Source organism: Neopsephotus bourkii, unplaced genomic scaffold (genome assembly GCF_033783945.1).
Source record: "Neopsephotus bourkii isolate Nb327-2 ecotype Australia unplaced genomic scaffold, CSIRO-AGI_Nbou_v1 NB_1008, whole genome shotgun sequence".
Classification (NCBI taxonomy): domain Eukaryota; kingdom Metazoa; phylum Chordata; class Aves; order Psittaciformes; family Psittacidae; genus Neopsephotus; species Neopsephotus bourkii.
In genome coordinates this window covers 199589-227558 of record NW_026901498.1, presented here as the reverse complement: position 1 = coordinate 227558, position 27970 = coordinate 199589, and the positions used below count along the sequence as shown (strand labels likewise).

The 27970-nt window shown below is 63.2% G+C and overlaps 2 protein-coding genes across 2 annotated transcripts; one reads left to right on the top strand and one right to left on the bottom strand.

Moving 5' to 3' along the window:
• The first annotated feature begins 52 nt into the window (after positions 1–52).
• On the top strand, positions 53–24135 carry PIEZO1 (piezo type mechanosensitive ion channel component 1 (Er blood group)). Its single transcript, XM_061360030.1, has 51 exons — positions 53–287; positions 6392–6487; positions 7794–7916; positions 8081–8123; positions 8211–8370; positions 9226–9364; positions 9509–9722; positions 9821–9986; positions 10162–10266; positions 10380–10464; positions 10551–10642; positions 10716–10976; positions 11050–11161; positions 11263–11441; positions 11518–11666; positions 11840–12019; positions 12100–12212; positions 12814–12971; positions 13050–13226; positions 13347–13472; positions 13550–13750; positions 13836–14040; positions 14148–14252; positions 14795–14948; positions 15412–15655; positions 15775–15871; positions 15974–16142; positions 16220–16309; positions 16415–16503; positions 16686–16757; positions 17201–17307; positions 17398–17515; positions 17806–17889; positions 17973–18145; positions 18215–18330; positions 18419–18556; positions 18635–18893; positions 18972–19160; positions 19388–19682; positions 19800–19905; positions 19991–20138; positions 20219–20433; positions 20564–20722; positions 21049–21196; positions 21278–21466; positions 21553–21645; positions 21756–21928; positions 22007–22129; positions 22209–22288; positions 23062–23260; positions 23350–24135. The coding sequence occupies exons 1-51, from the start codon at positions 224–226 to the stop codon at positions 23597–23599; spliced, it is 7530 nt and encodes a 2509-aa protein (XP_061216014.1). The 5' UTR covers positions 53–223; the 3' UTR covers positions 23600–24135.
• On the bottom strand, positions 24047–27873 carry CTU2 (cytosolic thiouridylase subunit 2). Its single transcript, XM_061360031.1, has 15 exons — positions 27774–27873; positions 27489–27563; positions 26945–27023; positions 26805–26864; positions 26666–26726; positions 26458–26567; positions 26078–26364; positions 25866–26001; positions 25606–25737; positions 25408–25499; positions 25232–25323; positions 25058–25145; positions 24920–24986; positions 24786–24844; positions 24047–24479 (listed from the first exon to the last, which is right to left on the bottom strand). Exons 1-15 carry the CDS (start codon positions 27851–27853, stop codon positions 24416–24418), a joined length of 1482 nt encoding a protein of 493 aa, XP_061216015.1. The 5' UTR covers positions 27854–27873; the 3' UTR covers positions 24047–24415.
• Between the last annotated feature and the right edge of the window lie 97 nt (positions 27874–27970).

Here is a 27970-nt window from a genome sequence, read left to right as displayed (position 1 = left end):
GGAGCGGTGCCGGGCCGGGCCGGGCCAGCCCGCGAGGGGGGCGGGCGGCGCCGCTTATAAAGGCGGCGGGAGCGGGGCGGGGGAAAGCGCGTCCGTGCGCTGCGCTCCGGGACCGGCCAGCGGGGCTTTGCCCAGCCCAGCCCAGCCCCGGCGGGGCGGAACGGCTCGGCTCGGCTCGGCTCGGCTCTGCGGGGCATGGCCCGGGCCGCCGCCGCCTGACGGGATGGAGCGGCGGGTGCTGTACGCGGGGCTGTACTGGCTGCTGCTGCCCCTCGCCCTGCTCGCCGGTGAGTGCCGGGGGGGGGGTGCTGGGCGCGCTGTGTCCCCCCCTCAGGGCTCCCCACCCGGACAGGAGCCGCTGCCGGCCCCGGGGGAGGCGGGCGGGTCGGTGGAGGGACGGGTGGTTCAAGCCCCATGCGGGACCGAGCCCTCGGGAGGCGCTGCGCCTCCTCCGGGCCGAGCGTGGGGCAGCGCCCGGGTGCGTGTGACCGGACAGCGGGGCCGAAGCCGTCGCGGTTCCAACCCCGCTCGCTCCATTGCGTCCCGCAAGGTGGAGGCGGGGGGGGGGGGGGGGGTGAGGAGGGTGCCGGGCACCCCGCTCCCCGCAGTGCTCGTGGTGGGGGGGAGCTGGCACCTATCCCGGTACCGTCGTGGTGCGGTGGAGCGGGGCACCCGGCACCCACCCACCCCGGCCGCTTCAGCCTCCCAGCCCGCTCTAAGCAGCGGTGGGGTTTGAAGGCAGATGCGCCACCCACCGAGGCAACCGTCTGGCCACCGGCCTGGAAAATACCCGTGTCCTGGGCGCGCAGGGCGAGAACCGGCTCTTTGAGCCCCGGCTGCTCGGGGGAACCCCGCTTGAGGACGCTCCGTTTACCTTCGCTTAGACGTAAAGGGAAACCCTCCCTGTAACCAGGGCTGTTCAACGTGGTCCTTGTGCCCGGGTGCGCGCTGGCTGATGCCGGCCTCACGCACCCGGTGTTGGGGTGCCTGCAGTGTGGGGAAGAGGTGGAAGGACACCTGAGTGCTGTCACCGAGGGGGGGGCGAGCACCCGAGTGGAGCCGCATCCAGCCGGGCTGGTACTGAGGGTTGCGGGGCCGGTGTGCGCGGTGCTGGCCGTGCCGCCGGCCTCCCTGGGCAGAGGAAGTCGGTGACTGTTGGAAAAGCTGCTCTGTTTGCTCCGGGCTGGCTGGAGGAGTGACTCAGTGCATGGCGCAGGATGCGAGGAGGTTAATTATAACCCTGCCCACGGGCGGACAGCGCGACCGGTATGCCATGGCGAGGGGCAGCGTCCCGGGACCCGCTCGCACCCAAGGGCCCGGTGGGGCACGGTAGCTGCCGGCCATGTCCCATGGGTGCACGGGGCGACACGTGGCCCGTTTGGGCGCGGTCTGGCGCATGGGGCCCTCGTGCCCCAATTCTGCTGATTTGGCCCCAAATTGCACCAGGGTTGCGTGGCCCTCCCGCCCGGCACGGGATGTGCTGGCAGGGACCTGCTGCATCCCACGGCCGGAGGTGTCGGTGCGTTACTCATTGTGGCTTGGTCAAACGTGGGTTTGGGGGTGCCACTTGTGCAGCTCCCCCCTGCTCCGGCCCAAACCAGCCTTGTGGGTGAGGAGTCAATGGGGGGGCCTCGCCCTGCACCGAGGGGAAACTGAGGCACGGGGAGGGGGGACGGGGACGTGGCTCGTTCTGCTGCACCTGGGGGGAGGAAGAGCCCCGAGCACGACCCGCCTGCAGCCCTTCCTTCCGCAGCAATCAGGCTCTTCCCAAGCGTCCGGAGGATGTTTGCTGGCAGCGAGCGGAGGGGCAGGGCTGGGGCTCACAGCACGGGTTGGGGTGGGACCATGGCATGGACCCCCGTGGTGCGGCTCCCAGGCATGTGTATCCCACCCATCACAGGGACGTAGGGCTCTATCCGTGCTGGAATGCATGGAGCACAGGGGGCACAGCCTGCTGTGCCTTCCCACCAGTGCACATCATGGGGTACCAGTGTGGGGGGGGCACTAAGCAGCTCTGGACCCCCTGGTTGGTGACATCCTGGTTGTACCAGCGCAGTGCTTACGCAGGAGCAATGGGTGATGGTAGCAGCACCTTAATGCTGCGGTGCCCCCCAAAGCTGGGGGCAGTTGGGGTGAGGTGAGGACATGGCCTCAGGGTGTAGGAGGGTGCTGGGGGGGGGGCCCTGTGTGGGTGCTGCAGGGTGGTGGTACCCAGGCGGTGCTGGCAGGAGTGTGGGCTGCAGCCGGCTGCCTCCTGCGGTCAGGTGCTTTTTATAAAGCAAAGGGAAATAAAATAGAGGAGGAAAAAAAATATATAAAAAAACCTATAAAAAAAAACCCAAAAACAAATAGAAAGCAGCCACCGCTGTCTCCAAGAGCAATAACTGCTGTTTCCTCCCCAGGCGCACAGGGGGATGGGAGGCAAAGGGCTGGCTGCCTGCAGCCTGCATGAACGCTGCCCATCATCTCCCCCCCCACAGTGCCCATCATCTCCCCAGGGTGCCCATCTCCCTGGCATCCAGCCTTTTCCAAAGCCCCTACATTGCCCTGTTGAGGCAGTGATGCTGTGGGGGCTCCCAGGCGTGCAGGAGGTCCCCACTGGGTGAGGGTGGGGAAGGGGGTGTTTGGACACTGCTGTATGGTGGGCATTGTCACGGCACTGGGCTGTGCATGGGAAATATTATGGTGGCTTTGGGAATGTCCCTATATGATGTGCAATGGGAACATGGGTGCGTGAGCAGGAGATGTCAGTGGGCATCCCACTGCTTAGCTCATGGCGTAGGGGGTCCTGAGGCCTGCTCCATCCCCTTAGCATGGGCTGTGCCAACCTACTGTGTGTCTGATGTAGGGGCTGCAGCCCTGCGTGTCCCTGCATCCACTCTGTTGCTGGCCAGCCACTGGGGTTTCCCAGCCTGGCAGCCGTGGCACCACTGGCACTGGTCCCGGTGCCCTCCCGGGGCAGCTCCTGCGGCATTCCTTGGGGAGCAGGGCCTGGCGCAGGCGGGAGCAGGGTTGACTTTCCACAAAAACAGGATACGGCGGCTGGGCTGGTGGGGCTGATCCCTGATCCCGGAAAGAGGAGCCGGGGATGGGGATGGGGATGGGGATGGGGATGGGTATGGGGATGGGGATGGGGATGGGGATGGGGATGGGGATGGGGCTGGTTCTGCCTACCCGGGGGCTCGCTGCTGCGGGGATGGGGATGATGCTGTGTGCCTCCGGTGCAGAGAGCAGGGTCCTGGCTGCAGAGTGACACCCTGGGCACCCTGTTTGTGTCCCCCCGCCCCCGGCTGAGGCTGGTGAGCAGGAGGCGGCTTGGCAGAGCTGCAGGGCTGCGGCCGCAGGTAACGGGCCTGTGTGAAAATAGCAGGGAATTAAAGAGCTCTTCTAATTAATCCAGAGCTGCTGCAGGTCCCCACAGAGCCAGCGGCTGCACTGATGCCAATCAGCATGTGGGAACTGAGTGGTACACGGCGGGGTGGATGCTGCTATGGGGCTGCCTCACTGCCCGTGGGGTCTGGGGATCCCCCTTTCTCCATGCAGCTGGATATGGATCTCTCCCTGCGTTGGTGCCTGGGAGGGGGCTGCACCCACAGCCCCCTTCCCACTCTTCCGCATCCCAACTACAATGGGATAAACCCCACTGCAGGCTCTCCCTGTCTGCCCTTACCCTTGCTGCCAGGTCCCTGTGGTTCCCAATGCCCCCCTTTCCCTTCCCACGGGTGATCCCAAAGGGAGATGAAAGGCCGGTATGAAGGGAACTGGCACATCTCGCCCAGCGCTGTGATTTATCCTGCTCCCGGCACATTAACATCCTTCATGTTCCCAGTGCCGCTGCTGCCAGCGGTAGTGTGATCGCTGCTGCTCCCAGGATCACAGGGATAGGGAATGGATGCGGATCCAGGATAACCTTAGGGGGATGCTCAGTGCGGGCCAGATCCTGCCCCATGCGTGCAGCAGAGACGAGACCATGGGGTGTGATGGGTGCTGCCTGCATGGGGATGGGGATAGTGGGTGCCACGGTGCTGCAGCCACCCTCCACCCTCCTGCCTGGCTCCCGGTGGGGACCTGGGTGCGGGATGGAGGGCGGGTTTCGCCGTGGGGCTGCTCTCCCCACAAGCCAAACTGGTTTTTCTCCCCACGCCGGCACTTTCTCCGCTGTCAGCAGTGAAGGGAACTGGTTTCCTCTGCCTGTGCAGGACGGAGCACCCACACCCCGGTGCAGCCGGCCCTGCCAAGGTGTGGGTGCTCACAAAGGGGACTGTGCCATGCTGGGGGGCTGCTCACCATCAGCACATTTCTTTCCCCCCTTTCAGATCCCATTACAAGCTGTTTGAAGCCAGTGAGCACTGATCCCCCTGCGGAGCTTTGCCTCACGCTGGGGTGATGGGGTTCCAACAGCCACAGGGTCCCGTGGATGCTGGTTCAGCCCCAGGGGTGCTCTGCATTTGCAGGCAGCTGCTGCCAGCCTTTCCTTGTGCCATAGGTGACCCAAGCCACTGCCACCAGGATGCCTGCTCTGTCCCTTACTCCTGGGGTCTGATGCCGGTGGCATAAAGTCACACTGTGCACTGCATGTACCCCACAGTGCCCAGCAATGCCTATGGGTCTCCCTATGCTACCCACCATCCCATCTCCCCCAGAGTTCCCATGCAGACCCCAGCACAGTGGTGTCCCCCCCCATGCCACCATCACCCCTGGGGCGGCCATGGCTGGGACAAGGGAACACCCTGACCCGAAAGGATGCTGGTGTGGGCAGGGGTCGGTGCTGGGATGGAGGTGCCGGTGGCTGTCTGGCTCCCCCGCATCAGCCGAAGCAGCGCTCGCCCCCGTGCCGGGAAGGTTCCTCTCGGCCCCGCTGGCTCGGGAAGGGGAATATTTGCTCCATGAGATCATGGTTTGCCGAAACGCGGCCAGCAGCGCACGGCAGCCTGCGGGGAGGCGGCGGGTGCCGCGGTCACTGCACAGCGGGGGTCCCTGCGCCCCTCACCCGTGCTGCGGGGCTGCCCGCACACCCGTGGGACCCGGGACCGGCGCTGCGTGGGACGTGCCCCGGGCCGCCGGGCGTGTTCCTGGGTGCCTCCCGTCCCGTCACCCCATCGCCATTCCCGGGGTGCTCCCGGGGGCTGCGCCGTGTCCCCGTGGCCGCCCCATCCCTCGCCCCAGGATGTGCCGTCCCATTGAAACCCCGTAAACACAGGAAGGGCCGCGCCGGGCTGGCGGGGCTGAGCACGTCCCCTGGCTCCCAGCCTGGCTCCCCTTCAAACCCCGGTCCCATGGGCCCTCCTGGCCCTCACTGCCCCATCCCGTTCCCAAGCGGGGTGCCGAGGGGAGCGAGTCACTGCTACGGCCACCCAGAGTCCCCAGCACCGGTTGCCTGTGGCGGTCCCATCTCCAGGCTGCCCCATGGGGATCCCACCTCCTATCCAGAGTGGGGATGCTGGGGGGGGGAGGACGGGACAGGGGTGCCACATCCCTCTGGTCGGCACGGGAGGGGACGGAGGAAACCTAACCCTAACCCAATGCCTCCCCTCACTTGTGGACAGGCACCGATCCGGTGCGTGCCTGGCAGCGGCCGTGCCCATCACCGTGGCCTCACGGCTGCCCTGCCGTGTCCGTGCCCATCTCCCTCCCCTCACTTGTGGCCAGGCACCGACCCGGGGTGTGCCTGGCAGCGGCCGTGCCCATCACCGCGGCCTCACGGCTGCCCCGCCGTGTCCGTGCCCATCTCCCTCCCCTCACTTGTGGCCAGGCACCGACCCGGTGCGTGCCTGGCAGCGGCCGTGCCCGTCACCGTGGCCTCCCGGCTGCCCCGCCGCGTCCGTGCCCATCTCCGTTTCGTGCATGTGCCGGTGTCAGTCACCGCTTCGGGCTGTGCGTGGAGCCGATGGGAACGCCGCGTTCCTCGGCGGCAGCTGCCCCGGTCCCCGTGTGTGTGTGTGTGTCCCCCACCCTCCACCTCGGTAGCGGCAGATCCGTGCGGCGCCTCCGGGCCCCGCTCCCCCCGACGGCTGCACGGAACAAGCCGTAATTTAGGGTTAAAAATAAGCGAGGGGGAGGCGAGGAGCTGGTGGTGCTGCCGGGGCAGCCCTGGGCGCGGGGCAGGGGATGGGGATGGGGTCCCTGCGGGCCTCCTGCAGAAGCAGTGTGGAAAAGCATCGGATTCCACTCCTTGATCTCATCACCTCCTGTCTGAGACCTCAGTGTGTCCCCCCCATCCCTGTGCCACCCATGTGTGTCACCATGGCTCCTGCCCGTGTTTCTCTTCCCATGAGACCACGTATGGGGTTACACATAGCTCTGGGGTGCATCTCACATCAGGGGTCCTGAACAGGAGGGGATGCAGCCTCCCTGTGCCCGACACTAACCCTGGCTCTACCTCTGCCCACAGCCTGCCTCTTCCGCTTCAATGTCCTCTCCCTGGTGTACCTGATCTTCCTGCTGCTCCTGCCCTGGTTCCCGGGGCCCAGCCAGAGCTCCACCGCAGGTAAGGGGCTCACCCTGGGGTGCAAGGATGCTGCCAGCCTCCCTGCGGCGGGTACCTGCCCTCCTTCCGCTGCGGTTTCCCCCTGGTCAGGCAGTGTGGCTCCTCGCTCTGTTAATTATAGCCCAGCGTGGCTATTAATAGCCCTTTCACTCCAAAACGGTCGGTTTTGAGCCCCAGCATCATTAACCACAAACCTCAGGGCTGGGCTGTGCCCACCGGGTGGGCAGGGATGGACCAGGAGCAGCCGTTCCGCCCTGCTGGGCATGGGGGGGCACACATGGGGGGACACAGGGGATGCAGCACCCATGGTGGGTGCCTGTAGCGCCGCTGGGGCAGGCTGAGCTGTGCTGTAACACAAGCCGTGGATAAAAGCTCTGCCCTCTGAATATTTCATGGGCTCGCACGGCTCCGGAGCTGAGCCTTGACACAGATTTACAGGAACAAACAAGCAGAGGGAAGGTTTCTGGCCCTGACCCCCCCCCCCTCTTCCCGGCCGGTGCGCAGCTGGGGTGGGCTCACTGCCTGTCCCGAGGCAAGGAAAACGGGCGCTCGGCCCAGGAATCCCGGTGGGATGGGGGCACGGCTGCAGCTGGTGGAAGGTCTGACTGGGATCGTGGTGTGGGGGGACCCCCTGGAGCCCACCCACAGGATGTTCCGTGAGGGATGGGGATGGGAACTGCATCCCAGCACTGGCCTCTGTGCAGTGGGGCCAGGGGAAGGCTTGGTCCAGCTGGGTCAGGGGATGCTGTGGGGGTGAGGGGAAAGAGTGTGGTCCCATAGCTTAGGCTTCCTGCATTTCCTGTGCCTCAGTTTCCCCAGTAATGTAATGAAAAGCGTGGTCTGTGGCTGTGCTGGTGCAGAGTGGGACATGCACATGGTGGGAGCCAGGGCTTTGGAGAGGGACTCTTCATCAGGGACTGTAGTGGCAGTACAAGGGGTGATGGGTTCAAACTTACACAGGGTTAAGGCAAGAAGCTCTTCCCTGTGAGGGTGCCCAGAGAAGCTGTGGCTGCCCCATCCCTGGCAGTGCTCAAGGCCAGGTTGGACACAGGGGCTTGGAGCAAGCAGCTCCAGTGGAAGGTGTCCCTGCCCATAACAGGGGTTGGAACTGGATGAGCTTTAAGGTCCCTTCCAACACAAACCATTCCATGAGTGTATGATTCTACGACCATTCCTGGGGCAGACCCCTGGCATCTCTAGGCGCAGTTGCATTGCACCCTTCCCAGCTCTTCCCAATGGTTCTGGGATGCTGGTGCTCCCCAGGGCTACCTTGAATGACGAGCAATGGGTTGCCTGTGTCTCACAGGTCACACCAGCCGCCTCCTCAAAGCCCTCCTGGGGATCAGCATCATCTTCCTCCTCGCACACCTCGTTTTCCAGATATGCCTGTACACGCTTCCCCAAGTGGACAAGATGATGGGGCCTGGCTGTGAGTAGGGGGCGCTGGGACAGGTTGTGCCACTGGGCATAGACCCCATCCTGGGTATTCCCTGTGGATGTGGGGCTGTCTCCCATGGGAAGCACATACTTAGGGTGCTCTCACATCCTGCCCTTGGGGGTCGGCAGACTCAATCCCTTCCTGCTTCCCTGCAGGCAGCTCATGGGAGGTGTTTGCCCGGCACATCGGGGTCACCAGGTAAGGGTACCCTGGCAGTGTGGGGCTGGGGGAGTGGCAGTGGTGGTGGGGACACCCCTGACCCATTTCCCCCCCCCCCCGCCCCAGGCTGGAGCTGAGCGACATCCCCAACTCGGTGCGTCTGGTGGCGCCCGATGTCGGCGTCCTGCTGGTCTCATCCCTCTGCCTCTGCCTGTGCCGCCGCCTGGTCCCCAAGGCTGCAAGCATCCGCAGCCGGAGACCGGAGTCCCTGGAGTCCCGTGCACGGGTGAGAGCCAAACCCATCAGCATCCTGCTGAGCCCGCACCCCGCAGATGGTCCCATCCCCTCCCCAGGGGGCATCCCCGGTGGCCAGGACCCCGGGTTGGGGCAGTTTTGGCAGCGGCGGCAGGGCTGGGACATCATCATGAGACATCATCGCAGCATCTCGTATGGGCCGGGGTGACTCAGCCGCGGAGGAGTGCCCATGTTTGCTCCTGCGTTGCCGTAGGGATCGCAGCAAGCAGCCCAACCCCACAGCACCGGGCTATGGGGGGGGAGCATCCCTGGGTCTGACTGGCACCACCGCATGGGTTTGGTAACCCGTGGGATTAAGAAGGGCAATGGGACGGGCTGCTGTGGGGTGCTGGCACCCAACTTGAGCTCACCAGCAGGGTGCATGGATGGGTGCCGTGCCGTGCCGGACCCTCCTGATGGTGTTCATGGCACTGGAGTCATCCAGACACACACACCCCAAAGCCGATGGCACTCCTGGCTCAGCAAACGCCTTTTGGGGTGCTCACCACTGTCATGGTGTGCGCTCGCCTGCCCAACTCCAGCCATGGATGAGCTGTAACCGGAGCACCGGGCGATGCGGATGCCTTTGCCATGAGCACGGGGCCAGCCTGGAAAGGAGCTCAGTGCTGGGAACCCGGGTGCCGGTGCCAAGAAAAACAGCCGCCTTTCAGAGGCTTTTTGGAGCTTTCCAAGCAGCTAATGAGATAAACACAGCCAGGTGCCGGGCTGCGTGCCCATAGGGTGTCCAGCATCCATCCCTTGAGTGGGGAAACTGAGGCACGGCCAGCAGCGGCATGGAGCCGGTGGGGTGCTTGTGGGCCTCACACCACTGTCTCCTTCCTGGCAGCAGGAAGAGGAGGATGTGGAGCAGCAGGACAGCACGGCCGACACGGACACACCATTGAGCACCAGGCTGCGGGTGACGGCTCACTGGCTGCTGTGGGAGGCCGGGAAGGCTTTGGCTATCACACTGCTGGCCTTGGCTGGTGGGTATGGGACCAGGGGGTGTGTGGTGAGCTGGGCTGGTGCAGGTGATGCTCAGTGCAGGGTGGGATGCTTGGTCCAGGGGGATGCTTGGTCAACGGGGATGCTCGGCTGCGCATTGACCGCCCATGGGTGCTGCTCCCCAGGGATCACCCTGCCCTCCGCCTCCTCCTGTGTCTATTACCTGTTGTTCGTGGGGATGTGCACGTGGTGGGCCTGCCACCTGCCCAGGAGCTGCCGGGCCTTCAACACCACCTGCATCATCGTCTGCATCTACACCGCCTGCCACCTCGTCTGCCTCTTCACCTACCAGGCACCCTTCTTCCAGGGGGTCTACCCGCCTCCCACCTTCTGGGCACGGTGAGTCCCCGGGGATGGTGCTGTGCTGTGGGGTACGGGTGCTGTGCCAGGACCATGGCTCATGGTGGGGCTCATGGCCACCCTCTCCATCCCCACAGGCTGTTCGGCTTCAAGGACATCGTCCTGTACCTCAACTGCTCCAAACCCAACGTCCTGGAGCTCAACACCAGCCACCCCTGGCCTGTCTACGCCAACCCTGGCATCCTGTTCTTGCTCTACTTCACCATGGCCACGCTGATGAAGCTGCGCCGGCTGGACGCCAGGGTGAGGGGCTGCAGGGCTGAGCTGGCCCCTGTGCCGATGCCTGGTGCGCCCTGCAGCTCTGAGTGCCCCAGCCCTGGCACTGGGGTGCCCATTGGAGGGGATGTGGGGGGTCCTGTAGCACTGGGAAGGGCCTCATCACAGTGCTGTGCTCTGAGCTGGCTCCTGCCCCTCACAGAGAACCGCGGCGCTGGCACAGCCAGCAGCGAGGTTCCTATCGAAGGAGCTGGTGGAGATGGAGAGCTGGCCCAAGGACACCGATGGCGTGGCTGAGGACACCAAGGTGGGTTTTGGGGCGTTGTGCCCCACAAGCGATGATGCCCGTGCTGGGGTGGAATGGGAGCTGGGTGCTCTGGGGGTGCCAGGGTGGCTCTGAGCCCCCTCTGTCCCCCCCAGCCCATGCTGTCCTCCAACACGGGTAAGCCGGGCGGTGGTGCTGAGAACTGCACTGTGCACATCATGGGCAACTCTCCGCAGCAGGGTAAGCCTGTCCCCAGTGCATCCCTGTGTCCCCATGCCCTGTCTGTGTGCTGGGGGTCAGCTCAAGGTCCCCCTCCCCATGGCCAGGCAGGAAGCGTCCGGCGCAGTGGCTGCTCCTGCACTCCCTGGGCCATGTCATCATGAAGCAGAGCTACGTCTGTGCCCTCATCGCCATGATGGTGAGTGGGGGGGACAGAGGGGGCACTCCCGGGCCTGATCCCATGCGAATGGCCGCATCCTGCCTGCCTGTAGGTGTGGAGCATCACCTACCACAGCTGGCTGACCTTCGTGCTGCTGCTCTGGTCCTGCCTCATCTGGACGGTGCGGAACCGGCGTCACTTCGCCATGCTCTGCTCGCCGTTCCTGCTGCTCTATGGCATCGCTCTCTGCACCCTGCAGTACATCTGGAGCGTGGAGCTGGCCTCTGAGCTGCCCACCCGTGTTGGCTTCATAAGCTTCGAGCAGCTGGGGCTGGTGCACACCAAATACCCCTGCTTGGATCTGGGGGCTAAGGTGAGTCTGCTGCTGTCCCCATCTCCGTCCCCACCAGCACGTCGCTGTCCCTGCTCACTGCCTGTCCCTGCAGCTCCTGCTCACCCTCACCTTCTGGCTGCTGCTGCGGCGGTCCGTTAAGGAGAAGCTGCTAACGAGGAGGTCCCCGTCCACCCCGCTCATAGAGGTGACCATCTCGGACATAGGTGAGGGGTCCCAGCATCACCCACCAGGGCTGAGCATCCCCTGGGTGCAGACAGCACCCCGGGTGCCCCCCATGTCCTGCAGCCCCCCTCCTGCCTCGCAGACAGCAGCCGTCAGGGGGACGTGCTGAAGGCGCTGGGGGGCCTGGTGAGGAATTTCTATGCCAAGTACTGGATCTGTGTGTGCGCCGGCATGTTCATCGTGGTGAGCTTCGCCGGGCGCCTCGTCGTCTACAAGATCGTCTACATGCTCCTCTTCCTCCTCTGCGTCACCCTCTTCCAGGTAAGGGGGTCAGGGACACGTCCATGTCCTCATCCCCATCCCCACCGTGGCCCTGCTGATGTCCCCGTCCCTGCAGGTGTATTACAGCCTGTGGCGCAAGGTGCTGAAGTGCTTCTGGTGCCTGGTGGTCGCGTACACCATGCTGGTGCTCATCGCTGTCTATACCTTCCAATTCGAGGACTTCCCCATGTACTGGAGGAACCTGACGGGTCTCACGGATGAGCAGTGAGTGTCCCACTGAGGGGTACCTGCTGCTGCCAGCCCCGTGGTGGCCCCAGGGCATGGCCATGGGATGTGTTGTGCGTGGGGAATGGGGTTGAGCCCTTCAAGGCAGCTCAGTGCCTGTGCAGGGTGGGATGGATGCAGCTCCACACTGACCCTTATTCTTCCCATTCCAGGCTGGGTGACCTGGGCCTGGAGCAGTTCAGCGTCTCCGAGCTCTTCTCCAGCACCCTCATCCCGGGTTTCTTCCTCCTGGCCTGCATCCTCCAGCTCCATTACTTCCACCGCCCCTTCATGCGCCTCACCGACCTGGAGCGCATCCCCGCTGCCAGTGCAGCATCCTACCGCATCCCCAGGTAGGGGCCCTGTGCTGGGGTGACCTCCCTGCACCCCGAGCCCCCCATCCCCTCTCTGAGCCCTCTTCTCTTCCCTGCAGGCCCGAGGAGCTGCATGGGAGCCGGCTGCTGCGGGATGTGGTTGCTGCTGACAGCGGCAGGACCAGTGATGGTGACAGCACCGGGATGGGTGATGCTGACACTGCATCACAGGGTACCTACCGGGCAGGGATGGGGGAGAATGGGGTGGGATGGGTGTCCTCCAAGCTGGGAAGGGCCTGGAGGGAGATACGGGGATGGATTGGAGCATTCTCCAAGCCAGGAAGGGGCTGGAGGAGGATATGGGAATGGATTGGAGCTTCTATCAAGCCAGGAAGGCACTGGCAGGGTAGTGAGATGGATTTGGGGTATTCTGTGAGGATCCAAGAATGGGTTTGGGTAACTTCCAAGCCAGGAACAGTCTTGAGGTGTGATCAGAGACGGTTTGGGGTGTCCTCCAGGTGTGGGAGGATATGGGGATGGATTAGGGTGTGCTTCAATTCAGGAAGCAGCAGGGGGTTGCAGGGATAGATTGAGGCACATTTCAAGCCAGGAAGGTGCAGGGATGGATTTGGGTGTCCTTCAAGTCCAGGAGAATACGAGGATGGATTTAGGGTATCATCTGAGCCAGGCAGGAGCTGGGAGGGTAACAGAGATGGACTGGGACATCCTTCAGGTTGTGGGAACGGATCGGGGTGTCCTTCAAGTACGGGGAGGAGGCCAGGATGTGTTGGGGTGTCCTTCGACCCTATCCATGACAGTCCATGTCCCCGCAGTGCCCTCCAAATGGGGGCTGGTGCTGGAGCGCCTGATTGTGCTGGGTTGGACCTTCTCGGACACGCTGACCCGTGGGCAGGTCTTTGTGGTGCGTCTGCTGGAGCTCCACATGGTCAAGCTGGTGGCTCTCTACACCGTATGGGTGGCCCTGCAGGAGGTATCAGCCACGGGGCACCGGGCTTGGTGGGGGGGCTCAGCCAGACACCCCATGGTGCTAATGCATCCGCTGCTCCAGGTGTCGCTGATGAACTTCTTGCTGGTGCTGCTGTGGGCCTTCGCCATGCCCTACTGCCGCTTCCGACACATGGCCTCCTGCCTCTCCACCGTCTGGACCTGCATCATCATCGTCTGCAAGATGCTCTACCAGCTCAAGATCGTCGACCCCAACGAGTACGCCAGCAACTGCACCCAGGTGCCCACTTGCGCGGTTCTTGGGGTGCTTGTGGCAGTGTGTGTGGGGGTTCCCTGGCTGGAGATGGGGTCTGGCAGCAGGGGTGAGGGTGCTGACCCCCAGTGGTGCCCCCCTTTGCAGCCCCTGTACAACAGCACCAACCTGACCCCGGAGGAGATGAGCAATTCCACGCTGTACTATGGCCCCCTGGACCCTGCCAACTGGTTCGGCATCCGCAAGGGTTCCCCCAGCCTGGGCTACATCCAGGTGAGCCTGGGGACACCCTGTCTATGGGGATGCTCAGGGGCTCGCCATGGTCCTGAGCATCCCGCTTTCCCCACCAGAACCACCTCTTGGTGCTGGTGCTGCTGGTGTTGGAGGCCGTGGTGTACCGGCGCCAGGAGTACTACCGCAAGAAGCACCAGCTGGTGGCCCCCGTCACCGAGACCATCTTTGAGGACATCTCCCGTGAGCACCTCGACCAGGGCCTCATCAGCTGTGCTAAATACTTCTTCAACTACTTCTACTACAAGTTTGGCTTGGAGGTGAGGAGCAGGTCCTATGGGGGGGGGGGGTCCCCACCGTTCGCATCACCCCAGCGCTGAGCCTCTGCATCCTCCCCGCTCCCAGATCTGCTTCCTGATGACGGTGAATGTGATCGGGCAGAGGATGAACTTCATGGTGATCCTGCACGGCTGCTGGCTCGTCGTCATCCTGACGCGGCGCCGGCGCGCGGTCATCGCCCGCCTCTGGCCCAAGTACTGCCTCTTCCTCGTCATCTTCCTCATCACCCAGTACCTGCTGTGTGTGGGCATGCCGCCCGCCCTCTGCGTGGGTAAGGGGCTGGGGTGGGAGCATCCAGCCTCTGCGTGGGTCAGGGAGGCAGAGGTCCATGCCCCGGTGCTGTGAGGGGCTGGCACCAAGCGTGTCCATCACCCCCAGACTATCCGTGGCGCTGGAGCCGGAATCTTCCCATAAACTCGGCATTCATCAAGTGGCTCTACCTGCCCGACTTCTTCGTGGCCCCCACATCCACCCATCTCATCAGTGAGTATCCAGCCCCAGCACCCTCCTGCCCAGGGGGTGCCCTGTGCCCCTACTCCATCCCTGCACCATCCTGCCCATGGGGTGCCCTGTGCCCCTACTCCATCCCTGGCACCATCCTGCCCATGGGGTGCCCTGTACTCCTACACCATTCCTGCACCATTCTGCCCATGGAGTGCCTTTTCCCCTACTCCATCCCTGCACCCTTCTGCCCATGGGGTGCCCTTTCCCCTACTCCATCCCTGCACCCTTCTGCACATGGGGTGCCCTGTACCCTTACTCCATTCCTGCACCATCCTGCCCATCGAGTGCCTTTTCCCCTACTCCATCCCTGCACCCTTCTGCACATGGGGTGCCCTGTACCCCTACTTCCTCCCTGGCACCATCCTGCCCATGGGGTGCCTTTTCTCTTACTCCATCCCTGCACCCTCCTGCCCATGGGATGCCCTCTCCCCTACTCCATCGCTGGCACTATCCTGCCCATGGGGTGCCCTGTCCCCCTACTCCATCCCCAGCACCCCCTGCCCTAAGTCCTGTGCCCACAGATGACTTCATGCTGCTGATGTGCGTGGCGCAGCAGTGGCGGGTGTTCGAGGCCGAGCGCACGGAGGAGTGGCTGCAGGCGGCGGGGGAGAACACCGACCGGCTGGACCTGGAGCGGGACACCCACAACCCCACACCTAACTTCATCCACTGCCGGTGGGTGCCCAGGGCACCGCGACCCACCACTGGGGAGGTGGGGATGGGACTTGTGCATGGGATGGGACCCCAGGGGGTATGGACAGAACAGGACCCCCAGGCAGTCCCTAAGGGCTTGGGTCTCATAGAATGGGACCGTTTTTGGCCAGAGAAGCTGTCCTGCTGATGCTAGGACAGGACCCCCCCAGTGGCTGTGACAGGACCCCTGCCACTAGGATGGTACCCCCAAGCATCCAAAGACTGTGTTGGAAGGAGATAACAGTGGTTCAGGGCACCCCTAGTGATGGTGCAGGACCTCCGTGGGCCATAGGTTTGGAAAAGGACCGTTGCCCCCAGGATAGGGCTCATGCAGGGACTGGGACTGTGCTGGTTTGACTGGTATCACTTCACTCCAAACCCAAGTGATGCCGAGCATGGGTGCTGCTGGGGACAGGGACCCTGCTCTGAGTGCCCCATCCCACAGGTCCTACCTGGACATGGCAAAGGTGGTGGTCTTCCGCTACCTCTTCTGGTTAGTCCTGGTGGTGGTCTTCATCACCGGCGCCACCCGCATCAGCATCTTCGGCCTCGGCTACCTGCTGGCCTGCTTCTACCTCCTCCTCTTTGGCACCGGCATGCAGCGCAAGCCAGCGCGGGCTCGCCTCGTGCTCTGGGACTGCCTCATCTTCTACAACATCACCGTCATCATCTCCAAGAACATGCTCTCGGTGAGGGCCGCTGCTCCCCGGCCATGCAATGGCCCCTGGGGCCACCACCTCCCTGAGGAGGGGTTGGGTGGCAGAGCTGTGCCCTTGCCAACCTCACGCTCTGCGTTCTCTCCCCACAGCTCCTCTCCTGCGTCTTCGTGCATCAGATGCAGGACAACTTCTGCTGGGCGATCCAGCTCTTCAGCCTGGTCTGCACCGTTAAGGGCTACTATGACCGTGAGTGGGGGGCCTGGGGGTGCCCTGCCTGCCCTGGTGGGCTTTTAGGGGTGCAAGTTTGAGCTGCTGCCTGACCTGCCTGCACCTCTCTCTGCCTGCCAGCCAATGAGATAGGCAAGGACCACGACTGCTCGCTGCCCGTGGAGGAGGCGGGCATCATGTGGGACAGCATCTGCTTCTTCTTCCTCCTGCTCCAGCGCCGCGTCTTCCTCAGCTACTACTTCCTGCACGTCATGCTGGACCTCCAGGCCTCTGCCCTGCAGGCTTCCAGGTGGGGCTGGGGTCCCGGTGGGGGTGCCAGGGCACGGGTATCCCCCCCATCACCCTCAAACTGTGCCCATCTCGCAGGGGCATCGCGCTGTTCAAGGCCAGCACCCTGAAGAGCATGTGCTCCCACCAGCTAGCCGAGAAGAAGTCCCTGGCCCAGCTGAAGCGGCAGTGAGTGGGGTTTGGGGGGGGGGTCCTGCAGCCACCTTGGGGTGACGGTGAGGAGGATGGGGGTGGGTTTGGGGATGCACGTTCCACAGCAGCCTGTGCCGGCAGGATGGAGAGGATCCGAGCCAAGCAGGAGAAGTACCACCAGGAGCGGGTGCCCCGCAACGTCACCGAGGGGCAGGATGAGGCCAAGACAGGTGAGAGGAGGGGAGTCCCCCCAACCCCTCCATGGGCGCAGCGGGGTGACCACAACCCATCGCTGTGGGTCCATGGCGCCCTGTGGGTCATTGCGGTGAGCCCACATCCCTGCTCTCCCCGGTGCCCGGGTTGGGTGCACTGAGTGCAGCCGTTCTCAGCCCCTCCATCTGCCCTCCCACAGCGCCCGGCAGCCCGGTGGAGCCTTCCCAGCAGAGGCGGCGGTGGTGGCGGCCGTGGTTAGACCACACTGCAGGTACTGCCCCGGCACGGGGACATGGTGGGGTACAGGGTCCACTGCTGACACCTGATGGTGCTTTCGGCATGGGGATGCATGTCCCCCAAGCCTGTGCTCGGCTGCAGGGCGCTAACCAGGACTGGTCTGGTTCCTAGCACTGACCGAGTGTTGGAATGGGGGCAACAGGATGGGGTTGGGGTTATTGGCATCAAGTCACCCCTGAATGATGGTGCTGGAGGGACCCCGCTTTGCACATGGAGGGGGATGAGTCATTGACTCTGGTTGGTGTCCCCAGTGGGGATCCCCAGAGGTGTCCTCAGTGCTGTGCCAGGCAGTGAACCTGGGGAGATGGCAGCAGAGCCATCATCTGCGGGGGCATCCTCCGTGCTGTGCCACCGCGGCACCAGCTATACCATGCCATGGCAGTGGCCGTGCTGTGACACCCGGTGCCACCCTGGCAGTGCTGCATTCTGGGGAATACTTCCTCTTCGAGTCGGACAGCGAGGAGGAGGAGGAGGCAGCGGCAGTGCCGGAGGAGACGCGGCCGAGCAGGCACAGTGCCTTCAAGGTGAGGATGGCTGGTGCGATGGGGCCGGCCGTGCCCATGGGTTGCCAGCAGTGCCCATGGTGGGCTGACAGCCCCTCTGCTCCCTGCCAGCTCGTGTACCAGGCCTGGGTGACCAACACCAGGACAGCGCTGCAGCAGCAGCAGGAACAGGAGCAGCAGCAGCAGCAACAGCAGCAGCCGGAGGTACCCGGTGCCAATGTGGCTGCAGGTGGGTCTGTCTCACCCCAAAATAGGGCTGGGGGGGGGTGTCAGGAGGGGGCACAGTCCTGCCCTGTACTCGCTGTTTGCCCTGGCAGCGGTTGGCATCCCATAATGGGGCATCGGCTCAGTCAGGTTCCCTGGTGTGGACTCTCTGGTGGCTACTATGGGGCTGTGCAGCTCCCTTTTGGTGCCTGCAGTGGTTGTTAGGCTGGATGGGGAAGATGGAGTGATGAGCAAGAGAACCGCAACAGGGGCTAGGGCTGATGCTACCCCTTTGGGGGGGTCTGACCCTTGTAGGGGACAGTGCAGAGAGAGAGGAGGAGTTGGGGGCTCCTGAAGAGGCCGAAAGCCAGGAAGAAGAGGAGGAGGAGGAAGGCACTGGTGAGTGTGTGTCCATACCCCAGCACAGGGGGATACTGGGGTGCTCTGAGCGGGTCTCTGAGCCTCTCCTCTCTCCTTGCCAGGGCGCAGCAACGTGGTGCAGCGGGTGCTGAACACGCTGCGGTTCCTATGGCTGCTGTTCCGGGCCATGGTGGACGGGCTGACGCAGTGGCTGGATGCCTGCACCCGGGAGCACGCCAACATGTCCAGTGTCCTGCGCCTCGAGAGATACGTCCTCACGCGCCGCCTGGCCACGGTGGGCATGGGGACAGGAGGGATGTGGGGATGGGGTGGCAGCCCCGCGGTGACACTGACCCCACTGCAGGGAGAGCACATGCACCGCGGGGTCCTGGATGAGCTGTACCTGCCGCCGCTGGAGGAGCCCCATGAGGAGCTGAGCCAGCGGTGGAGCATGGATTCCCAAAGCAACATCCCTTTCAGGCAGGTGCATGGATACCCCTTGAGGGTGATGCTGCAGCGGGGCTAGCGGGCAGGAGGCTCACTGCTGTCCCTGTGCTGTCCCCAGCAGGCACCAAGGAGCTGTTCACACCAGCCAGGAGGAGCAAGTGATAACCCTGGGGTCCCAGGAGAACATGGATGGGTCTCGGGAGCTGCTGGCCCTGCCGCAGAACCGCAGCCGGACGGCCAGCGAGCTCCTCGGGAGCAGGTACAGGGACATGGGGATGGTGGGATGGGGATGTGGGGGTCAGCAGGGCTGGCTCACCCCCCCCACTGCGCCCTGCAGGCAGCTGTACTTCACCGAGCTGGAGGAGTCGGAGCGGTTCTATGAGTCCCACAACCGGTTCCTGAAGCTGCTGCTGGCCGTGTACCGCTGCGTGGCCACGCACTCCGAGCTGCTCTGCTACTTCATCATCATCCTCAACAACATAGTGACCGCCTCCATCATCACCCTCTTCCTGCCCATCCTCGTCTTCCTCTGGGCCATGCTCTCCATCCCCCGGCCCACCAAGCGCTTCTGGATTACAGCCATCATCTTCACCGAGGTGGGCAGGAGGTGGCTGGCGAGGGGACGGTGCCACCCGGCTCCTGCCTGTCACCCACTGACCCCAGTGTCCCCGCAGGTGATGGTGGTGGTGAAATACCTCTTCCAGTTCGGGTTCTTCCCCTGGAACTGCTATGCCATTATGCTGCGCAATGAGGGCAAGCCCTTCTTCCCACCCCGCATCATGGGCTTGGAGAAATCTGACCGCTACATCAAATACGACCTCATGCAGCTCCTGGCGCTCTTCTTCCATCGCTCCCTGCTGCTGGTGAGCCCCGGGGCATGGCATCGCCTTGGGCATTGCTTGGGTGGGCATCCATGGGAGCTGGAGGGGTGATGGGGACTCTCAAGAGCACCCAGTGGGTGCTTGGTGGCTCTACCTTGGTTTCCACCCAAGGTACCCGTTGCTGGTTGGGACCCTGGGGTGCAATGGGAGCGGATGCTGTGAGATGGGGGGGCATCAGGAATGCATCCCCCTGACCACATCCTCTGCAGTCCTATGGGCTGTGGGACCATGAGGAGCACCTCATCCCCAAGAAGAAGGCGGAGCGGGTGGAGGATGAGGGAGAGGAGGAGAAGAAGGAGGAAGCAGAATCCCCACTGCTGGTGGTGAATGAGGAAGGGACGGAGGCACCGTCAGAGCCGGGGGCACCAGGCACAGCCGCGGAGCCGGAACCGGAGCCGGAGGGCGATGGCATGGGGCAGGAGGAGGAGGCCAAGGCTGCTCAGCTCCGCTTCAGGGGGAGGAGGTGGCAGCGGAAGAAGCAGCCAAAGGTGGCTGTAGAGGAAGGTGAGCACCAGCTCCCCTTTGCACCCCGGTGAGAGGCAAGGCCAGAGGGTGCTGCTGCTGGGCAGGATGCGGCCCTGCAGGACCCTGGCTGCCACCCATGCTATGCATCACTTGCAGAGGCTGGGAAGGAAGAAACAGAAGAAGAGGAAGAGGTAAAACAGAGCCATGCGCAGAGGAAGCTGAAGACGTTCGGGCTGCGGGTCAAGCTCCTTTTCCTCACCATGTGAGTACCCCGTGGTGCTGGATGGGGTGCGGGACGCGGGGTGCAGCCCCTGGTCACCCATACCCTTTATCCCTTGTCCCTCCAGGGCACAGAACATGTACCAGCCGGTGCGCAGGTTCTTCTGGGACATCCTGCACACCGAGCACCGCGCAGCCACTGACGTCTACGCATTCATGTTCCTGGCCGACGTGGTTGACTTCATCATCATCATCTTCGGCTTCTGGGCCTTCGGGGTGAGCAGGGGGTGCCCACGGGGCTGGCTCCCACTGCAGGGTCAGGCTGGGGCATACCCTGACCTCTCCTGCATCCCCAGAAACACTCAGCAGCCACCGACATCACCTCCTCGCTGTCGGATAACCAAGTGCCGGAGGCGTTCCTGGTCATGCTGCTCATCCAGTTCACCACCATGGTCATCGACCGCGCTCTCTACCTCCGCAAGACCGTGCTGGGCAAGCTGATCTTCCAGGTCATCCTGGTCTTCAGCATCCACCTCTGGATGTTCTTCATCCTGCCGGCTGTCACGGAAAGGTACCGAGCATCCTTTGGGGATACCAGGGCACGGCCAGGTCCTTGGGTGGCCTCTGGGGTGGCACCGTTGTGTCCCCAAGCCCAGCCTGGCTGCGGAGGTGGCCGGAGGGGTGACAAATCCCTCCCGCAGGTTGTTCAGCCTCAACACCGTGGCACAGCTGTGGTACTTTGTGAAGTGCATCTACTTCTCGCTGTCAGCCTACCAGATCCGCTGCGGGTACCCGACGCGCATCCTGGGCAACTTTCTCACCAAGAAATACAACCACCTCAACCTCTTCCTCTTCCAGGGGTACGGCACGGGGCCACATGGACCCCCAGGCATGCAGAGCGTGCTGCACCAGCCCCCTTTCCCTGTGTTGTAGAATCATAGAATGATTTGGGTTAGAAAGGGCCTTAAGATCATCCAGTTCCAGCCCCCTGCCACGGGCAGGGACACCTTACACTAGAGCAGCTTGCTCCAAGCCCTCTCCAATCTGGCCTTGAACACTGCCAAGGATGGAGCCTTTACCACCTTTGGGGCAAGAAGATTCTCTGGTTCTATGAATGTCCCTACCCAGGTTTCTGTAGGGTTTCTATAGGATTATATAGGATTCTATGAGTGTGTTGCCTCTGCAGGTTTCGCCTCGTGCCCTTCCTGGTGGAGCTGCGGGCTGTCATGGATTGGGTCTGGACAGACACCACGCTGTCCCTCTCCAACTGGATGTGTGTGGAGGACATCTATGCCAACATCTTCATCATCAAGTGCAGCCGTGAGACAGAGAAGGTGCGTCCCCACCATGCTGGGAAGAGCCCCCCAGTAACCCCTTGAGCCTGCCTGGCACTGTGTGCTGTCCTCCCCCTGCAGAAATACCCCCAGCCCAAGGGGCAGAAGAAGAAGAAGATTGTCAAGTACGGCATGGGGGGCCTCATCATCCTCTTCCTTGTGGCCATCATCTGGTTCCCGCTGCTCTTCATGTCGCTGATCCGCTCCGTGGTGGGCGTTGTGAACCACCCCATCGATGTCACCGTCACCCTCAAGCTTGGGGGGTACGAGGTGAGGATGCAGGGGGTGGGTGCTGTGGTACCCAGCCCAGATGCCGGAGCCCTCTGCCCAGCTGATGGCACCTTGTCCCCCTGCAGCCGCTGTTCACTATGAGCGCCCAGCAGCAGTCCATCCAGCCCTTCACACCACAGGACTATGAAGCCCTCACCCATAAGTTCGGGAGGCAGCCGGTAAATCCTTCCCCATCATTGCAGAATCCCCCTCCCTTCCCCATCTCCATCCTGCTGGGGTTGGGCTGTCCTTGGGTGGGCGCTGAGCCGTGTCCCCATCCCGGTTCCAGGTTGCCATGCAGTTCATCACTCTGTATGGCTACGAGGACATCGTGACCGCGCGCATCGAGGGCAGCTCAGGCTCGCTCTGGAGCATCAGCCCCCCGAGCCGGGAGCAGATGCGGAGGGAGCTGCAGAACGGCTCCTCAGACATCACCCTCCGCCTGACCTGGACCTTCCAGAGGTACTGCAGGGCACGGTGTGGGGCACACAGCGCTGCCTGCGCCCCACGGCACTCACACTGAGCCTGTGCTGCCCGCAGGGACCTGGGCAAGGGGGGCACGGTGGAGCACACCTTCGACAAGCACAGCATCGACCTGCAGCCCGGGGCGCCCCAGCGTGAGCAGCTCGCACAGCTGCTGCAGGGCACCCGCACGACCCCGGTGTGAGTATCCTGGGGGGTGAGGATGGTGCCCCCATGTCAGTGGGACGGTGCCCCCCTCACTCATCTCCCTCTCTTGTAGGGAAGTCCCCAAGCTCTTCCCCAAATACATCCGGGCGCCCAATGGCCCTGAAGCCAACCCTGTGAAGCAGCTGCTGTCAGGTAGGTCCTGCCATGGTGCGTTCTCCCCTGTAAGTGTTCAGTGCTGGGGGCACACAGATGCAGGCTGGGTGGGGAAGTGATTCACAGCAGCCTGAGGAGGACCTGAGGGTGTTGGTTGATGAGAAACTGAACATGAGCTGCTTCAGTGTGAGCTGAGCCCAGAACCCTCCTGTGTGCTGGGCTGTGAGCAGCAGGTTGTGGAAGAGGGATCCTGCCCATCTGCTCTGCTCTGCTCTTGTGAGACCCCACTTGCACCACTGTGTGCAGTTCTGGTGGCCTCAACATAGGAAGGACATGGAGCTGTTGGAGCAAGGCCAGAGCTCTCGAGGATGCTCAGGGGCTGGAGCACCTCCTGTATAGAGACAGGCTGAGAACATGGGGGCTGTTCAGCCTGGAGAAGAGAAGCTGTGTGGAGAACTCAGAGCAGTTTCCAGTGTCTGAAGGGGGCTACAAGGATGCTGGGCAGGGACTCTTCATCAGGGACTGTAGCGATAGGACATGGGGTAATGGGTTCAAACTGAAACAGGGGAAGTTCAGGTTGGATACAAGGCTGAAGCTCTTCCCTGTGAGGGTGCTGAGGGGCTGGCACAGGGTGCCCAGAGAAGCTGTGGCTGCCCCATCCCTGGCAGTGCTCAAGGCCAGGTTGGACACAGGGGCTTGGAGCAAGCTGCTCCAGTGGAAGGGGTCCCTGCCTGTGACAGGGGTTGGAGCTGGATGAGCTCTAAGGTCCCTTCCAACATAAACCATTCTGTCACTGTGCATGCTCCCTGCAGACGGGGAAGACAGCTACCTGGACGTGGAGGTGCAGCTGAAACGGGAGCTTGCAGGCAGTGGCCAAGGGGGTAGCAGCTTCGTGGAGTGGTGGGTGGTGCGGCTGAAGGATGCCCCCGGCGGCACCAGCAACATCCTCCCCATGGTCATCTTCAACGACAAAGTCAGCCCCCCCAGCCTGGGCTTCTTGGCTGGTTACGGGTACGTGGATGGGGATGCATGGGGGGCACGGAGCGGATGCACCCAAGGGCAGGGGGGTTACAGGATGTGTGCCTCCCTGTATCTTGCAGGATCATGGGGCTGTACGTCTCCATCGTGCTGGTGATCGGTAAGTTCGTGCGGGGTTTCTTCAGCGAGATCTCGCACTCCATCATGTTTGAGGAGCTGCCCTGCGTGGACCGCATCCTGAAGCTGTGCCAGGACATCTTCCTGGTGCGGGAGACGGGCGAGCTGGAGCTGGAAGAGGAGCTCTACGCCAAGCTCATCTTCCTCTACCGCTCTCCCGAGACCATGATCAAGTGGACACGGGAGAAGGAGTAAAGGGGAAGGGGCTCCAGACCTGCACCCCTTTCCCTTCCCGAGGACATCACCACCGATGCCTTAACCAGCCCCGCACGCTGGGGCTGTATCCTGCCAGGGCACACAGTGGGACACGGGGCTTTCGGTGCTCGCTTTTAGGGGGGATGTTTTTCTTATGTTGCTTTGAAGCACCGTCTGACCTGCGGAAACCCACTCTGTGCCTTCCCAGGGAGGGGGACAGGAGCCGGACCCCCCCACCTGATGGGTACCCCTGGCCGTAGGGCAGGGGGGAGGCAGGAGCCAGCCTGTGCCTCCCCCCTGCTCTTCCCCAACCCCATCCAGAACCAGGTTAAACTCAAAAGCAATAGCCCCCCAGCCCCAGGATGGGGGGCCCTCGGTTGTGGCTCTCCCCTAGCTAGGAGGGGGGGGGGGCTGGCAGCCCCAGCTGGACTCTATAGACACTTATCGTGATGTTGGTTTTGTTGGTTTATTTTTTGTATTATTAATTCAAATGGTTTATTTATACAAATATCTAATAAAACAAAGCTGAGGCCTGCTGGAGTGATGCTCAGCTGGGGGTGGGGGGGAGATCCAGGGTGGGACCAGGGACCTATTGCTTTGGGGGTTCCAGCACCCTTGCCTACCCCAAGTGGGGCTGGGGGCTGTCCCTGCCCCTCAGCTGTAACCAAAATGAGGTGTAAAAGCAACTACTTGGGTGCCAGCAGTGCCCAGGGGCTCCCCACCATCCTACAGGGCACCCCTGGGGGACTGGCACCCTGCCCCACTGGTGCTCCAGAGCTATGGGGGGTCTGTGTCCCCCCACTGTCCCCAGCCCTTTCAGCTCTTGCCAAGCTCCTTGTCCTCCAGTGGAACCTCCTGGTTCTGCTGCTGCACCTCTGCACTGCAGGGAATAGACAGACACTGGATGGATCAGTGGATGGATGGATGGATGGATGGATGGATGGATGGATGGATGGACGGACAGATGGATGGATGGATGGATGGATGGATGGATGGATGGATGGATGGATGGATGAAGGAAGGGATGGACAAGGGATTGATGGGTGGATAGGTGAATAGTGGATGGATGGTGGATGGACAGTGTGTGGATGGGTGGGTGGGTGGACAGACGGATAGAAGGACGGACAGATGCGGCATCAGGAGGGTGCTGAGACAGCAGTGAAGGGATCCCCCCCATCCCCATTACCTGTGGATCCTGCGCTGGAACTCAGCACGCACATAAGGTGGAAGCGTGGTGATGGGACCCTGTAAGAGAAGAGCTGTGGGTATGGGGACCCCTGTTCCCAAGGAAAACACCCCACTGCACACCAAAAGCCTTACCAGCTCCTTGAAGGTGAGGCGGCAGCCGTAGCACAGCAGCGGGATGTAGGCAGACTTGCGCTCAGCCCTGTGGGGACAGGGACCCTCAGCGGTGGCCCTGGTGCCAACACAGCATCCTTCCCTTGTCCCCATGCTCACCCTGCTGCCGGGGGGTCCTGACAGCACCCATTCCTCTTCAGCTCCGGCTCATCTATGATCAGCGTGGGCTCCAGGGCCAGCTCCTCCTCTGCAAGAGCCAGAGAGCAAGGGTGTGATCTGGGGGTACACGGTGCCCCCAACCTCCTGATCCCCCCCACTGCCCTCCCCACTCACCCCCATCGAGGTCCAGAGCACAGAGGCAGAGCAGGCAGCGCTCAGACTCACAGCTTGGCTTGGCTCGAGCTGCGCTCATCTTCTCACCCGTCCTGCAGACAACACAGAGGGGTGAGGGGTGCACCCCCTTGCCCCCCATACCACCCCATGGTGCCCCCACAGAGGGGATGCTCTACCGGTAGACGGTGCTGATGGTGGAGGGGAACTCCTCCTGCTGCCCCATGAGGAACTGCTCTACCACATGGCGGATGCTGGGCTTATCCCGGCGCTGCGAGGGCAAACAGAGAGGGCAGGGATGGGAGAGGGGGTCCCAACCTCACCATGGGGGTTTGGAGCTTGGGATCCACCCCATGCAGACCAAGGGACACCCCTACCTTGGTGGGGAGCGGCGGTGCAATGACGGTGGGGACATTGAAGAAGTGGTTGTAGAAGGCAATCTCCTTGGCCGTGTACTCCCGCAGGGGACGCACCACCATCACGTCGCCGTGGCGGTCGTCCTTGAAGCCCTGTGGGTGCGTGGCTTCATGGGGGACCATGCCAGCACCAAGCCACAGACCTCGGGTCCACGGCATCATCGCTCTGGGTGGGAATGGACATCCCCAGCTAGAGGACAGGGTACCAGCGGGCTGCTCACCGTGTCGACGGCAAGGAAAGCACCACGACCCAGCGCCAGGTTGGTGAGGAGCTTGATGGCCACGCGTGTACAGGTCTCACCAGTCATCACCTTGGTGTAGCCCTTGGTCCGGGCTGTCTGCAGGATGAGGTGGATCCTGGGGACAGTGTGACACCACCTCAGAACCACTGCGCCGTGCCCAGTACTGGGGCCGGGCAGGATAAGCCCCTCACCGCAGCATCTGCAGCAGCTCCTCTTTTGCTGTCAGTGTCTGCACAGCCTCAAAGACCTTCAGCAGCTCCTGGGTGAGGGCAGCAGCAGGCAGGCGGGGGGCAGCTGGGGGACCCTCCGGTGACTCCCCACCGCCAGGGCCAGGTGGCAAGGTGCCAGTGTCCTTGTCCCTGTCCCCCTTCTGCCACTGCTGCTGGATGAAGCCCTCCACAGCCTCCTTATAGGACACACCGGGCTCACTGGGTGGCACCGGCCCAGGGCGCAGGATGGATGCAGGCAGCTCCAGCGCCTATGGGGCAGAGATGGACACTGGGAGGGTGGTATGGGGATAGCCAAGCATACCCCTTTACTCCAGCGTGTGTGTCCCTCACCACCCATGTACCTGCTCCAAGTGCACCAGGTAGTAGGGGAAGCCAGCTGCCTGCAGCAGGGTCTCCATGCAGGCCAGGCTCTGCTCCCGTTGTGCCGGGCTCTGCCCACGCACCGCTCCCTCTGCAAGGCAAGTGGGCAGCACCAGTGAGGACAGGAGGGGGCACCCATCCCATCCCATCCCTGGGGGACCCTGTACTGGGAGTGGGGGTAACCCCTACCATCAACATAGATGACACTGGGGGTGAAGCGAAGCTTCTTGGCTGTCTCCCGGCTGAGCCCCTGGCAAGAGGCACAGGGTAAGGTGGGTGCTTGAGTTGTGCCCCCCTCCCCAGACCCTCTCATCACCCCCATTCTCACCTCCTGTACCTGCCGGAGCATGGCACTGGAGGCTGGGCCCCCCGACACCGCCAGCAGCACCTACAAGGACGTGAGGGATGGTCACCGGTGCTGCTGCCACCGCTCAGGTCAGCCCCACACGTGTGCACCCCCATTGGTACCTTCTCTCCTGGGAAGATGATGCGGTTCTTTCCCAGCATCGCGCGGAACTTGTGCACAAAGTAGTCATGGAAGCAGTTGCTGCAGGGACGCAGCCCTAAGCCATGGCGTGCTCCACAGCCCACGGGTCCCCAAGCCCCAAAGCCCTCAATGCCCCTGTCTCCAAGCCTTGATGTCCCAGAGACCAAATGTTCCCAAGCCCAGACTTCCCAGAGACTCAATGTCCCCAGTCATTGATATCCCAGAGACCCAATGTCCCCAAGCCCCAAATCCCAGAGACCCAAAGTCCTCAACCATTAATATCCTCGAGATGCAACGCTCCCAAGCCCCAACATCCCCAAGCCTCCATGTCCCAAAGACCTCAGGTCCCCAACTTTTAATGTCCCAGCTACCCAATGTCCCCAAGCTCCAACACACCCAAGCCTTGACGCCCCAAGGAACCGATGTCCCCAACCCTTAACATCCCCGAGACCCAACGTCCCCAACCATTAACGCCTCACAGCCCCCATGTCCCCAGGCCCCGATGTCCCCTGCCCGCCCCCTCACCGGCAGAAGGGGTCCCCGACGCGGATGATGAGGGCGGCAGAGCCCTTCCGGCACTTCATGCAGGTCCGCGGGTGGCTGCGGGGACACGGCCGGTAACGACAGCACCGGGGACACCGCACCCCGGGGGCGGCACGGGGGGGGGGGGAGCGGCGATCCCGGTTACCAGGGGGGTTAGGAGGGGGTTACCTACCTAGGGAAGGGGGGGGCACTATGGTACGGGGGGCGAAGGGGGGGGACACCGAAGGGGTACCGGGGATAGCACCGGGTCGCGGATCGCGCTCCCACCTCTGTCCCGCGCCCCGGTGGCGCCGCGCCGGCCCCATGCCCGCTCCGCACCCGCCGCCGTCCTCCGCCGCCTCGCACATGGTCCCGAACGGCCGCGGCCTCAGCCCCTGCCTCGGCCCCGGCCCTGGCCCGTCCCGGCGCAGGCCGATGACGCAGGAGCGCGCCGTGGGGCCTGGCTCCGTCTCCGCCTCCCCTCC

Excerpts from the sequence above, each read along its gene's own strand:
- CTU2 (XM_061360031.1), bottom strand. The coding sequence starts at position 27,853 with ATGTGCGAGGCGGCGGAGGACGGCGGCGGGTGCGGAGCGGGCATGGGG. Across the intron at positions 26,727-26,804 it reads TGCTCCGGCAGGTACAGGAG|GGGCTCAGCCGGGAGACAGC; the intron begins GTGAGAATGGGG and ends GCCTCTTGCCAG. Across the intron at positions 24,987-25,057 it reads CAGGACCCCCCGGCAGCAGG|GGCTGAGCGCAAGTCTGCCT; the intron begins GTGAGCATGGGG and ends CTGTCCCCACAG.
- PIEZO1 (XM_061360030.1), top strand. The coding sequence starts at position 224 with ATGGAGCGGCGGGTGCTGTACGCGGGGCTGTACTGGCTGCTGCTGCCC. Across the intron at positions 9,365-9,508 it reads CACACTGCTGGCCTTGGCTG|GGATCACCCTGCCCTCCGCC; the intron begins GTGGGTATGGGA and ends GCTGCTCCCCAG. Across the intron at positions 13,227-13,346 it reads ACGCCAGCAACTGCACCCAG|CCCCTGTACAACAGCACCAA; the intron begins GTGCCCACTTGC and ends CCCCCTTTGCAG.